Source organism: Artemia franciscana, chromosome 2 (genome assembly GCF_032884065.1).
Source record: "Artemia franciscana chromosome 2, ASM3288406v1, whole genome shotgun sequence".
NCBI lineage: Eukaryota > Metazoa > Arthropoda > Branchiopoda > Anostraca > Artemiidae > Artemia > Artemia franciscana.
The window spans coordinates 66,468,229-66,483,054 of record NC_088864.1 but is presented as its reverse complement, the minus strand read 5'-3'; the positions used below and the strand labels follow the sequence as shown (position 1 = coordinate 66,483,054).

Below are 14,826 nucleotides of genomic sequence, written 5' to 3'. Positions count from 1 at the left end.
TTGCACAAGTCATTTTCATGCTTTGGGGGTGGAGAAGACGTCAATTTCCAAAATCAGCCGAAAGCTGTAAGATTGCTATTCGCACTCTGCAAAGACTTGCAAGACTTAGAAGACTGATTCATTTTCAATGTACATTCGTGCTCAGTAATTTCTGGCGACACGACTTAATATCGGATATGTCCTTTAATGTTGTCAATAGTTTTATTATATTTCATAGGACTTAATCTATTTCACATGTATTTTCTGGTTAAAAAGAAAGGAAAATAGGCAAGGCCCAAAAAGGCTATTACATGATTTACCATTACATATACGCCAACTTCTCAAGAAGGAGCTAGTCAGGGTAAACAGCAGAAAGAAATTGAGCTGTTGAAGTTGGGCTGTAAAATAACACAAGAAAGGAAAAAAAGAAACAATGCTAAGCTATTCATGGAAATGACGTACACCCCAAAGGATTTATTAACGTTTTTTTTGTCTGTTTATCTCTTCTTTTAATATAACCGCTAAAGAGACCACTAATAGCCACTTGTGGCCCAAAGACTCGTCAAGTGCAGGGTTTTAAAACTGAGGCAACTCATAGCTCTTAGGGTGCAAGGAGGCATTCATTTGCATTATTACACAAATAATCTAGAAAGGTTGGCAATCTAATTATCTAGCCCTTGTGTTGGCTGGTCACCTTTGAATTATTTGTTTGATTTATAGTTTTAAATATTCGGTATATGAGAATTTAAAGCACCGAAACCCTATAGGCAAGCGTGTATTCTCCTGATGAGAGCCCTTGTGTTGGGTGGTCACCTTTGAATTATTTGTTTGATCTATAGCTTTAAATATTCGGTATATGACGACTTATGCTTACTTACGACACGACTGCCTGTCCATGGACTATTCTTTGCGGTTGATTGTGTATGGCTATGCTGGTTGACCTATGTAATTAAATGGATGAGTAGGGTTAAGGCCTCGTTCAAGTACTTATCTATATCAATTACTAAAGTAGGAAAACAGTCTTCCTTTCCCTTCTGCTTTCTTTTTTTCTGTTTTTTAGATTATTTATTGTATTTTATATATTATTTATTATATATTATTATTTGATATTTATTATTTTTTATAGTTTATATTTTTTTTGTTCGGTTTTATGTATGTTTCTATGTTTGTGCTGTTGCATTGGTGATTTCCCTTTTCACTATTCTAAAAGGAATGCAAGGCTCACTACACTATCCTTAGAGGCAGGGATATCCATGTCCAGAGTTTATGGGAGCTTTCAAATGGTCTAAACTTGGCCAAACAAGCTAAAAATTTTCAAGACGGAATAAAGTCAATTCCTTGCGAGCTTAGCAGCCATCTCACTAAAGTATCTAAAATTTTCTATTGTCGAAACAAATTGTTTCAACAAGAATTCTACAGTTTAAAATTTATATTCACCATCTTTCACTAATTAATTAGTAGAAAACGCAGTTGCAAAAACTGAAGAAAAAAAACATGTGAGAAAAACCAAGTGCCAATTGACATATATATTTAAAAAATCTGATTTGAAAAAGACGAAAAAGATTTACTCGTATTCGAGCATTTTTTATCTATGGTAAACCCCCCAAAAAACGGTAAACCCATATGATATTCTAAAACGAATGCAAGGCTCACTACACTACGCCTAGAGGTAGGGAAATCCGCGTCTAGAGTCTATGAGAGCAGAATGCTCTCAAACTGCCTAAAATTCACCAAACAAAAAAATTTTCAAAAGAATAAATTCAATGCCGGCTCCACCAGCCACCGAGAGGGAAGTGGAAGTCTTTGAATAAATTTTGGGAGCTCGAAGCTCCCAGAAGCTCCCTTGTATTCATAGAGAAGAGTTCAGCTTTAATTAGCGAAAGAAACAATATTTTAGAATACTAAATTATCTCCAATTTGCTATTGCCCAAACAAAAATTGCTTCAAACAAAAATTATATCGTTTAAAATTTACATTTATCACCGGATATTTAGCAGAAAATATTGCTACTGATTCGGAAAAAATGTGTGGCATAAATCAAGCGTTAATTGACATACATGTTAAAAACAATCCAATTTGAATAAAAAAAAATTACTCACATTCGAGCATTTTTATGTAGACAACACATAATAAAAAACAACAACACAAGTATAAAAAACAACAACACAAGTTAACATTCCACGATCGCTAACATACTGCTCTCTACTAGATTTAAATATTTACCTCTTCCTCAATTTTAGTTGCTTTCCAACCACGTCTTCTAGGAGACAATTCGATTGGACGTGATCTTAGAATCGGAGATCGACTAGCACTATCATACTCCAGTATTGGCGATCGACCGCTAGACACCGGACTAAGATCCCTTTCCCTTTTTCTCGCAGGAGATCGCTTTGGAGACCTTTCCCTCTTCTTTTTGGGGGACCTCCTGTCTCTGTCTTCGCGCTTTTTCCTTTCTTCGCCCTTTCTTTTATCTTCCTCAGCTTCAGGCTGTTTCTTTGGAATCTTAGAAAGTTTTGGCGGAGGGGGAGGTTCAAGTTTTTCTTCCCTAACAGGTAGGTTAGAAACAGGAGGAGCAGCCACTAGAGGTTCAGACTTTTGAGCAAGCACATCAACAGTTGCCTCCTCTTTAGATTTTTCTTCTTTATTACGGCGCATAACAGCCGCTAGCTTTTCAACAAGGGACGGGAAAACTCGCATGTCTGTATCTTCAGAGCCAAATAGACTAGAACAAAAAACAATTAGGTCAAAAAAGAGACTAATAGCCATGCTAGTAAATTCTGCTAAAGTGTGGGAGAGAAAGAAAATTAGAGGTAGTAGGGGAATAAATCATTAAGTTGCCGAACCGAAAGTGCAACAGCAGAACACTGTAACTAAGAATAGCATTAAGGGAGGAAGGACAGTTGCTAGTGACAGAAGACAATCCAAGTGGTCAAACGGAATGATTAGCTCGTAGCACTCAGTCGGGGAACTTTTTGCTTTTCTTTGCTCATTGTTTGATGCATCCCCAGTTACAAGGATTTATTGTATTAGTACACATTAGTATCAAAACTTTTTACACTAAAAAAAAAAAAAAAAAAAAAAAAAAAAAAAAAAAAAAAAAAAAAAAAAAAAAAAAAAAAAAAAAAATTCTGGATTAGAGGCTGTTATTCATCTTAGGAAGTAGCTGAAATTCCCAGGGATGGATCCAGAGTCTTAATGATCCTCCAAGAAGGCACTTTGAAGTATCTACTTCCACTCCTTCCCTGACATTGGTTTACAAACTTTGTGTTATAAAGGTGAAACCTTGTTCAAAACAGGCGCAAGAAAAGTGTTCAAGCCTCATGCCTTTGCTCAATTCTGATTTATAAAGTTTTAATGATTTATAAATCTATCTCTTAAACTCACAGTAAAAGCCTTGATATGGCTTATAATTCCGCTGAAATAATAAGAATTACACTTTAAAAAACAAGAAACAGTTAAAAAAAGAGAATCAAAACTCAAAATTAAAGTAAAATATTTTTTATCTTGTAACAGTCTTGTGTGCAATCTCCTAAGCCTCAGGAATATGAAACGGGTTGAGATAGTAGCTTGATTACACCATTGCATGATGTATTTTAGATCCTAGATTCATTCCTGAAAGCTTCACTTACCTAACTCAACCCCTTTCTAAGATAATAAGAAGCCACTACACTAGAACTTTACCTAACGGTAAAAAGTTATAATGACCAAAACAGTGACAGTAATACTTTTTACTGAAATATAGAATTTCATCTCATGATTCCACAATTTAGGATAAAATGTTTGCATCACCATTCTTTTTTTCAAGTTTTTTTTTAACTTTAGATTTTCGATCAAGAAAAACATTATAAATAAATACACAAAATGCGTAAGCGCAAAAAAAAATTATTAAGTCGGAAAATGATTAGTTAAAGTCAGAACATTAAATTTTACACAAGAAAAATATAAAAGAAAATATTATAAAAAAACTGATGGTGATGCGAACAAACTCCACCACAAGAAATTCCGACACGAATCACTCTTTCATCACTAATTAGATCAGAAAAAAAACTGAATTTTTTTTGGGACGTTACAATACAATGACAAAAGTTACACACCGCGAACAAACTTATACAAACATTAAAAGGGAGTCGAGAGTTAAAATCTTAAGTTGTATAAAGGTGGGAAATGTCATAAGGCGTTTCTTAATACTGCTCAGAAAGAAATAAAATAGTACTTTTCCATAAACTACGGAACTTAGGAATAGCGAGACTGTAGTGTAGGGTGGTACTTTGTCAAATAGGGAGCAACAAAGGGCTTAAGTATAATGAAAGACCTACCCTAGCTCGTTTTCTTCCTTAAGTGGAGAAACAGGTCTAGGTAATGGCAGGACAGCTGGCAAAGCATTGGTTCTGAGGTCCACATCTCCATGAGTTTCAGCAGGAATTGGGGGTACTTCGGTATCTTCTGCGGGTTGGTCTTTTGGTTTTTGACCTAAAATATAGACTAAATATGCAACTTAATCTTACCTACCTTGTTTGATTTTACAGAGATAAATTAGTTTTTAAGAATTCATGTTCAAATCCATTTGTCATAATAAGAAACTATTGGGATAGAGCTGGGCTATTCAATCCCCAAAAACAAAAGGAATTTGAAGGAAAGAACCCAGAAACGGACCACCTTCCAAAGTCAGTAAAGAAGAAACAAAATCAAAGGAGAAAATTTAAACATTACAAATGCATTATAGAATATACAACAAATCTCCAGCATACATTCATATATATATATATATATATATATATATATATATATATATATATATATATATATATATATATATATATATATATATCATACATATAAAAATCGACAATTTCAATAAATACTTACTTGTTAAAAAACTAGTTATTTATTCCCACAAATATCATGTGTGTCATCTTTGTGAAGTTTTCTCTTCCGATTTTGGGCTCCAGTGTAGGTTCCTGGTTATGTCCCCCATCCCCCATACTCACAAAGTGAACACTAATGAAACAAAAACTACGGCTCTGATAAAGCTTTTCAGTATGACATCAGACAGTAAAGAATTTTTTTGCTGGTACGAAGGATACAGCTTCTATCAGTTTATAAAGAATATAATCAAATCATATAAATCGTATTATATAATTAATTATAATTATATAAATCGTGTTGTATAATTAAATCATGTTGTGTATGGCCGTAGGGCTCAAATAAACTTTTCTTTCTTTCTTCTTACTATATATATATATATATATATATATATATATATATATATATATATATATATATATATATTATTATAAAACATACGACTATTGGATGTAAATAAAATACAGATAATAATGATCTAGGGAATGTTGTATAATTAAATCATGTTGTGTATGGCCGTAGGGCTCAAATAAACTTTTTCTTTCTTTCTTCTTACTATATATATATATATATATATATATATATATATATATATATATATATATATATATATATATATATATTATTTAAAACATACGACTATTGGATGTAAATAAAATACAGATAATAATGATCTAGGGAATTTTTGCTTAATGCTAGGCACGTACACTGAACAATTTTGGCCGCTTTAAAAAGAGTATATGTCGTCTTTTTCTAAGGAAACGGGGATTAGCTAATAAGTTCACACATAAACGATTTTCATGGGAGGGAGCTTAGGATTTGGCCTTATGTGTGTGTGGGGGAGGGGGAATACATATGTGATTTTCCGCTATGCACTCGAAATCCTTGTGCAGTAAGAGGGAAGATACTACCCCCTCGGGAAATAAAATACAGATAATAATGATCTAGAGAATTTTTGCTTAATGCTAGGCAAGTACACTGAACAATTGTGGCTGCTTTAAAAAGATTGTGCCATCTTTTTCTAAGGAAACGAGGATAGTTTACACAAAAACAACTTTTTGGGGAGGAAACTAAGGACTCGACCTTATGTGTGTGTGTGTGTGGGAGGGTATACATAACGTAATTTTCCACTATGCACTCGAAATCCTTGTGCAGTAAGAGGGAAAATTCTACCCCCTCGGGACCAATGTGAACGGCTAATCCAAAAATGTTTCTTGACGCTTCCCCAGCCCACATTCAGAATTCATATGAAAGGCTTGAATATATAATTTTGGAAGAATGAAATAGCCAAATGTGAGTTAAAATCTATATATAAGACTTAGTCAAAAAAAATTTCTCATGTGTTCTTAATATAACCAAGTTTTTCGAAATACATAAAAATAGAGAAACTCCTTGTACACTAAACTTTACACATGTACTTAATTAAAATTTCACACAGAAGAGCAAATCAGGTGGAGTTTAACTTGTCGTTCTTTTTACTGTCTTCTGGATCAAAATTCCACTCGGAAAACCAATCAGTCGTCAAGTGGGCGGGATTAGTTGTCTATCCAGATACTGCATGCACTTACAAGAATAATGCAAATTGCCAACTAAAATACGCCGAAGACGTAGACCATTTAACGAGAAAATACTTATCCCCAAGGGGTTATGAAAAAATAATTTCGCTTCTTCTCTTTGCTAACACTCCAATTCTAGTTTACAAAAATTCATCTGAGCAGAGGCGTCACTAGCCAAAATATTTGGGAGGGGGAATGGATTTTAACGACTGGCTGGTTATTTTTACATATTGATTTGGGTGACATTGCTATTAAAATTAGTTAATTGCTTTTTTTTTTTAACCAACTGAGACTGATCTTCTATGTGATATATTTTCATCAGCCCATTCCCCCCCCCCAAGGGTCAGTAAAAGAGAAGTGCTTTTACCCCCCCCCCCCCAAAGGTCAGTAAAATAGCAGCGCTCAAAATCAATGTGCAGAAAAATTTGTCCTTAGATTAAGATTATGCTTCTACCTAGACTTTTTAATTTTAATCATAGGATATCTTCTGCAAACTACAACAATTTGGACCAACATGTGGAAATATTCACTTGGTTAAAACTTATATCAATGTTAATAATTAAGGAGACAAACGTTTCCAATGTATTAGCGTGAGCATATGTAATGAAACTAAAACATGAAATTATCGTCACACAGCAAAATTATTATAGAGGTAATACTCAAAGTGGACTATTTTCAGGTCTGTAAAACTTAAGCACTAATCACGAGTAAAAAAAACACACTTTTCTAAGAAATCCTTTATAGACAAAATGAAATATACCAAGGTGACATTACTCATTCATTCGGAAAAGCAGGTCACTTGCTTCAGTTTGGTTAAAGAGCTGTACATTGTTTTGTCACCATAAGGAGTTTTTATTTGAAGCTTTTGCAAAACAGCGATGACAACTTCCGGATGCGAGTTTTCTTCTTTCTATATAACGTTTTCCTTGTAACTCTCTTGTATTTTCTAGCTGTTAAGTCTAACTTCTTCTTTTTTCGTTGATAAAAGCACAAGAGCGTGACTCTAATATACTATAAAAAAATGTCAACGGATTTTTCACGCTCTTGAATAAGCTTTCTCGTTACTGATAAGTTTTCACTTTATCTATAAATCGATAGGCTGTCTGCTCCCAGAAAGCGTCTATGTAGCATAGCATTATTATTAATAACATTCATCATAATAATAACGCTAGCATTTATAAAGGTCATTAGACAATTTTAACCTTTTTTTTTCTCAGTATTTTTACTCCGCTTTCTTTTTGTACAGGCACAGTGAAATAAAATAAGATTATGTAAAAAAAACTTACATTATACACACACACACACACACACACATAATATATATATATATATATATATATATATATATATATATAAAATCTGGATTTGACCCAGTTAAAGATAGTAACGGGGATAAAATTAGTGATAAAGAAAGATTTAAAGATAGATGGGTAGAACATTTTGAGAATATGTTAATATTCTCATATAAATTAACATTATAATAAAGCATAAATTAACATTGGAATAAGTTAACATTTGAGAATATATATATATATATATATATATATATATATATGTAAATTCATTATCATTGGTTTGGTAGAGGAAAAAATTTTTGTTTAAATATGAGCTCCTGTAGTGTGCAAAGCTTGATTTTTTTTCGAATATTTCGGTTTTGATAAAAATTATCCTAAGAAAGAGCTTCATTCGTGTTAATATTTACCACTCAGCTATGAACATTCGTCACATTTTAAACACAAATGGCCTGCAAGTACCATCAGTATGAGCATATCCACGGATATTCCCCAGAGAGAGGGAGAGGGAATATCCACGGATATTCCTCAGAGATCTCTTCTCTGAAAGTAGCTTTGAATTCGCCATGTGATATTTTTCTAACGAAGTTCTATAAGAACAGGAAAGACGCCCTGCCCACCCTTGCGCCTCTGGTACAAATATAATGATAAAGGTAAGTTACACTACAGATCGACTTTTTATGTATATTTGTATTTCTTCAAGTAAGAAAAAAGTACACCAATGGTGCCATGTCTGCTTAGAAATGTTAAATACTATAGTATATTTTTATGCTTAGAAAGATACTTTGAATTGAACTATATACTACGAATGGTCTTAAATATATTACAATACTTTATTTCCGAAAGAAGGGCAAATTAAAAAAAGCAGATTATTTGACAAAATGTTACTTTTTCTGAGGAGGGTCATGGACCATTAAGTCCTCTCCTCACTTATGTAGGTGCGAGTGTTACATAGATCACACATGCGTTGTACGCTTCTCTATCGCTGATGTGGCTTTTTAAGTCGAATTAATTTAATTAAACGTCCATCAATGAAAAAAAAAACTGAAAAAAGTGGAAAAGTTATTAAGCAGATTTGTTGATTTATAATTCTTGCACTTATGTTATTCACTGAGATCTGTTTTATTCTGCTTATGAGTTTACATCTTGATTAAATTTATTTCACCCTTTCGACAATTATTTTGTTTTGGAAAAAAGTCTTCAGTTAATTAAAATTTCTCTTAAAAATAACAAGATAAAAAGACTGAAGAAATTACAGGGATTAAATATGACGCTATGATTGAACAAAACTCACGACACAAAACAACGCTTAAAAATGTAATAAAGTTGCACACAAAAAAACAACAACTAAAACTCAATAAATTGCAATACACTTGGTGAACAAAACTTTTAGCCTCATTCAGTACGTCTCCACCAAATACAATATGCAACTATGCTAAACTAGGGAAGCATGGAAGGTCGTCACACCAACCTGATTGAACTCTAGGTCATGCTTCTTCAATATTTGGTCCACAACTTGTAGCCCATGTTCATAAACTTCGTCAAATGATCTTTGGATATATTCATATTCTTTGAGCTATAGCAAACTCACCAAGACTTTACCAACTCTTGTATTTTATTTGACCTGATGCTCTTACCTGAGTACCCTCGACTTTACTCCTTTAATTATGCCTCTGTTTTTTTATTATTATTTTATTGAATCCTTTTTGCAAGTCAATTCGTCAATAGCTCCTTTTCATTTTTCAAGCGTTAACTGTGGTTTCTTATACGATTTAAATTACGGGTACTTTTCATTATTTACATGTCGCTTACGGTATATTTTTTTACTGAACATGATAATAGTATGTCGTATGGTAAGCAATATCATGCCACTATAAACAGCCTGCTTCCAGCAATGATGCATACATTCTAGAATCACCTCAAACGTGCTTTGACATAACATGGCTGAGATGAGCACCAAGTAGGGATAAATTATTATAACAGATTAACTATAAATTGGGGTTAATAAACCGATGGGATTTTCTAATATTCTTTTGATAACTAAGCACAATTTGTAGGTAAATTGTAGGAAAATTCAGGCATCGTATTTATACATCCTTGATGTTATTGGTAACAACTCATCCATGTGTGTTCTGGGTCCCTGGTCAGTGAAATACCAAAATGTTTACTTAATATAATACGCAAATAAAGAATCATTTTATTAAGATGTAGAATAATAAATATGGTTCGATCCCACTATCTAGGGCTATAATCAAAAAATGGTTGAGGTGGCTTTGACACGTTTTACGGATAACCGTAAATCTGGAACTACACGAAAAGCAGGTCGTTCCAGACGGGGTGAAACGGTCATAAGGAAGGGCTTAAAAGGCTTTAAATTTCATGAGAAGGGGTAAAGAGTAAAAGTTTGTACAGATTGTGGCGGAGAAGCGTGTTTAGCTGTGTTGGCCTGATACTGCAGAGAACCATTAGTAATAGTAGTATTTTAGCAAAACCCTTTTCACTTGATAATTTTGGAGAAATAATTTTTGATGGTTATTAAATAAATATTGAACTTTATTCCATTGTGATTAGAAGTCAGAACCCAAAATCGACGAAACCGCGAAATGAATTTTGTATATAAGTGTTTTGTGCACGTAAGATTTTGATTCTTAAAGAGAAATTTACATTTCATATATAAAAAGTAGAGATGTTCGGTGCAAGACGCGTTTCAAATTGCCAAACTTTAGCATGTATACACGATTTTATATTAGAGCCTGGCCTCTAGAAGGGGTGTAATAACTCGAGAAAAGAAAAAATCGGGGTAAACTATGGAGATATTTAAGAAAAATGTGGGAAAATCCATCAACCTTGAGATCTCACAGTAGGCAGGAGTAAACCCTCTAGGAATCTGCTTGACTTTAGAGAAATCCTACAATACCTTTTTTACAATTTTGACTGCGAAATTTATTGCCCAAAATATCGGCGTTTGTGAATTACTTAATTTATCACAACACTGTAAACTCGCACAGAAGAAATCATTTTTTAGAACTTCCAGAGGCCCTGGACTTTTTCCTAGCCACAGTACTGATTCGAAATGTCTTTTTCTATCCTATTCATCTTATAGGAATATTGAAGACAAAAGACAACAAGAACCCATTTCTTCTTTCTTAAAGCCCAGTTCCCTGAAGTGTTTGATTAAAAGACCAGTTGTAGAGCCCAGGGCTATCATATTTCATGCTATCAAATTCAAAAGTGGGTTTCGAAGGCGGATATTTATTCAAGAAATCAACAGGATTGGTCATAGCTAAAATCAAAACTACAATCCGCAGCGTGTGAACGCAAGTCATATCGGAAAATCATAAATTCCGAATCTCGTAATCCAAGGTCCAGACTTGACATCCGTATAGTAATTACGTTTAAAAAGAATAAGATATTAATACATGCAGAAAGCAAAACCTTCATTTTTAGAATACCGATAGAAGATGTTGTCTGCAACATCTGACCATTAAAAAAATCTCTGGAAATTTCAGAATCTAATCTATTATAGACTTTTTGTTAAATTAATTGTAGCGAGATGATACTGGATAAGGTCGATGATGACATATCCCTTTCTTTCTGTTCTAATAATTAGTAAATTGTTTAGCCCCGGCTTAGTGGCAGATTCCTGAACTCGTCTTTGCTGAAACTCTTATAAGTGTAATTTTGTTTCTAATTTAGCACCCCAACATGCTGTCACTTTTTTTTTCTATATATTTTTTTTAAACACTACCACCCTATGATGGGTTTTGACAAAAATTAATACCTGACTGCTGGCAACTAGACTAGCCCTAAAATCAAGTCGAGATACCGCTACCCAATTCGAAGTTGGGAGTAAAAGTCTTGGTATATATTGTGTTTCAATTTGTGATGTGTCTGGCAGGATCATTGATGTTCATCTGGTATCTAAGAGGTTAGATCTTCTTTTTATAGTTGTATTTGAATGTTTTTCTGTAAATCTCGACTAAAATAAGAAGCCTGACATGTATAATTTCTAGCAAAATAAAAATCCAAAAGGAGACGCGTAGCCGACTTTAACCATAACAAACCCATGCAACAAGACCGAAAATAATTGCAAAATGTCTTCACCACCAAACATGACAAACGTGCTTAATGAGATTTTTTAACTTTGATTTGACGTGCTAATCCATTCCTTGATGCTTCACTGGTAGACATATTGTACATAATAGTCTATGCCTCGAATTGCGACTTGTAGTGTATATAGCAAGAAATTCCAGTCAGTATGTGTGAATGAACTCTGCTCGCCATCTATATTTTAAGAAGAAGGAAAGGACCCCTAAAAGTTTTTTTCAAGTAAACGATTATTTCAAAATTAGCAGCCCAAGTAGAAATACATGCTTACATTGAAAGCTATAGTTTTAGTTGCCTTTTTGTATCGCGACAAACATAATAAGCTTTAGTCACGAATATTATGACGTATAATTCTAAGTAAATCTATTAAAATAGTCAGTTTCCCATATCGGATTTTGCAGTAACTAGAGGAATGTTTAGCTGTATTTATTTCTCATCCGTGTTTAGTCTATTATGTTTGGAGATGTATTACCAATATCTTCCAAAAACCCAGGTAAAGAAGGCACAAAGCTCCTATGCTGTAGGTGCCCCTTACCCTCCTTCATGTTGTCTCCTCCCAAAGACATCAGGATTACCCCTCCCCCCCAGAAACTTACTGAAGCGGACCTAAACAGAAATTGAGTGCAACTGAACCTCCTTTGTGTCACCAAGGTGGCTCTTTAGAAAAGGTGTTTTTGTGCTTGATATAACACACATTTGTATTTAGAAGTTCGCCCTCTTTAGTATGAGAGTGCAGACTAAGATTACGGTATGAACCCCTTTCACTTATTACATTTCGTTTCCCATTGACTATGTCAAATCTTGCTTCAAAACAAAATAATAATTTAGAAAACTGCAAGGCAATATACCTCGTTGGTACAATTTTATCGATTGTGGTATTATCTGTTTAGTATTTTTGTATTCGACTTCATTCAAATGATTGACATGTCCTTGACCCACGGTCAATTCAAATGCCATGAGTCATGATCAACCCAAAGAACGAAAAAAACATCTGGTTTTTGGCAAAGATAGGCCAACAAATAAAACCTCATTTTTCGTCTAAAATTCCTCATCTGAATTTGTCTTTGATAACCAGTATCTTTTTTTTTCTGCAAAAATGATCTAGGAGCAATTTTGTGCAATTAACCAGGCGAGATTATCAGACATTATGACAACGACATATCCAAATACATTGAGCAAATGTTGCCCACCATCAATTCAAGTTTACAGAAGAAAAAAAAAACTGAAATTTGTATCAGCGATCTTTAAAGCCTCCAAAAATAGTTCTGGTGCCTTTTTTTATACTGATTATTAAAAAAATGAAATCACAGATACAAAGCGAATAAATCTACACGGTAATAATAATAAATACAAACAGCTGCGACTAGATTAAATATGCAGACACCTGTATCTTCCATACATCCACAACATTCCAACCATTACCGGAAGCTAAAAATAATTTATTTAGAAAATCACATAAATTGACTAGAGATGTACAGCCTGTACGGCAGTAAATACCTTTCGAAGACTTTTCTCCACCAACAGATAAAACATCAGCTTTCTTTGCTTCTACCGGAGCGACAAATTTCAATTTCTTCTCGCTAGGTACATCTTCACTGACTTTAGATTTGTCATTTTTACGCTTTAATTTACGACTAGGCGATCTCTCGCGTTTTGGAGACTGGCGTGCTTTCTCCGTTTTAACCCGCGGAGGGCTCGGTGCACGACTAACTCGAATTGGGCTTAATGTCTTTGCTTTTGGTGGACTAGGCACCTTAACAGGGCTCTTTTGCCCTGGCGGGGCTTTGAGGTTCGACTCCTTCCCTTGACTAACAGAACTTTCACCCTTCTCCCCCTTAATTTTTCCCCCTGTACGCAAGTCTTTACTAACAGTATCACTAACAACAGTCTTTTTAACTGAGGTTGTTGCAACTTCACTCTCAGTACGAGGAGTTACAGCAGCAATGCCTCTTCTTCGAGGGTCCCTGTTACTTCTTTCTGTGACCGTGCTTGGTACAACCGGTTTCTGCAAAGAAAAAAGAAAATTAATAGCATACATAAGTAATAAATTATAAATTAATACTCTAAGGATAATGAAGTTGCATAGAAGCTTGTTTGCAGCAGCAGGACACCTGAGGTCAACACGCCTGATCAGGGCTGACATAAATCTTCCTTTATAACCTCTTTCCACTCCTTTCGAATAAGTGCTGCTTTTTGTTTGGCCCAAACTGGATGCCAAAAAGCACACTATTTGACCAACTATCATCCTTCACCCGTAAAAAGTGACCTAGTCATCTAAACTTTATTCCATTATAACCTTAGACTTGGGAATCGAACGTCAATTTTCGCAGATCTTACCCAACGTACAATATAACTCGTTACAACCAGCTGCAATTGATTGTCGCCACTGACAGCAAATGAAATGTTTTTTCTCTGCAAAAAAATGGTTTTTATTGGATAATACGCAATCCTGCTCAGCTTCCAATTCGACACCAACAATTTTTGAACACAGCACTAACTAGACCTCCGTTGCCTGTGCAACGGGAAGTGTTGCAGCAACTGTGCCCTGTTCCTTAGGGCACAGTTGCGGAGCAACACGTGCAACTGTGCCCTACGGGACACAGTCGCGGAGCAACAGTCACGCCAATTCGAAGTATTATGTTTCGAGACGCACATTTCGGGAATTATTTCCGGGAAATCTGAAAGAGATACGGAAATAACGTCTTATAGTTTTCTGCTTAACTTTTGATGGTCTAAGCTAGGAAAATATAAAACAAACCAAATTCACCAAAAAATTTAAATTGCCCCGAGGGCATGACAAAACTTCCAAATAGAAAAACCCAAAGAAGGAATTTTATTTCGGAGAAACTATTGTAAGCTCCAGTTGTTAGGAGATCGAGACCTGTCGAACCGCGTTGGAAAAAAAAATTCTAGCTGGTCCAGAACAGAAGTTACCTCTAGAACGTCGAAACTTCGGAAATTATTTCTTAGAGAACGAAGCAACTTGGTATATAGAACACTTCACTTCTTCTTGCATACTTTTCATAGCA

At 34.4% G+C, this 14,826-nt stretch overlaps 1 protein-coding gene across 1 annotated transcript in view; it reads right to left on the bottom strand.

Moving 5' to 3' along the window:
- Positions 1-14,826, bottom strand: part of LOC136043975 (pre-mRNA cleavage complex 2 protein Pcf11-like) — an 80,367-nt gene that overhangs the window by 26,518 nt on the left and 39,023 nt on the right. The window contains exons 6-8 of the mRNA XM_065729057.1: positions 13,295-13,802; positions 4,296-4,449; positions 2,203-2,701 (exon numbers count right to left, since the gene is read on the bottom strand). Coding sequence (XP_065585129.1) covers positions 2,203-2,701; positions 4,296-4,449; positions 13,295-13,802 — 1,161 coding nt within the window. The remainder of the gene's footprint in view (positions 1-2,202; positions 2,702-4,295; positions 4,450-13,294; positions 13,803-14,826) is intronic.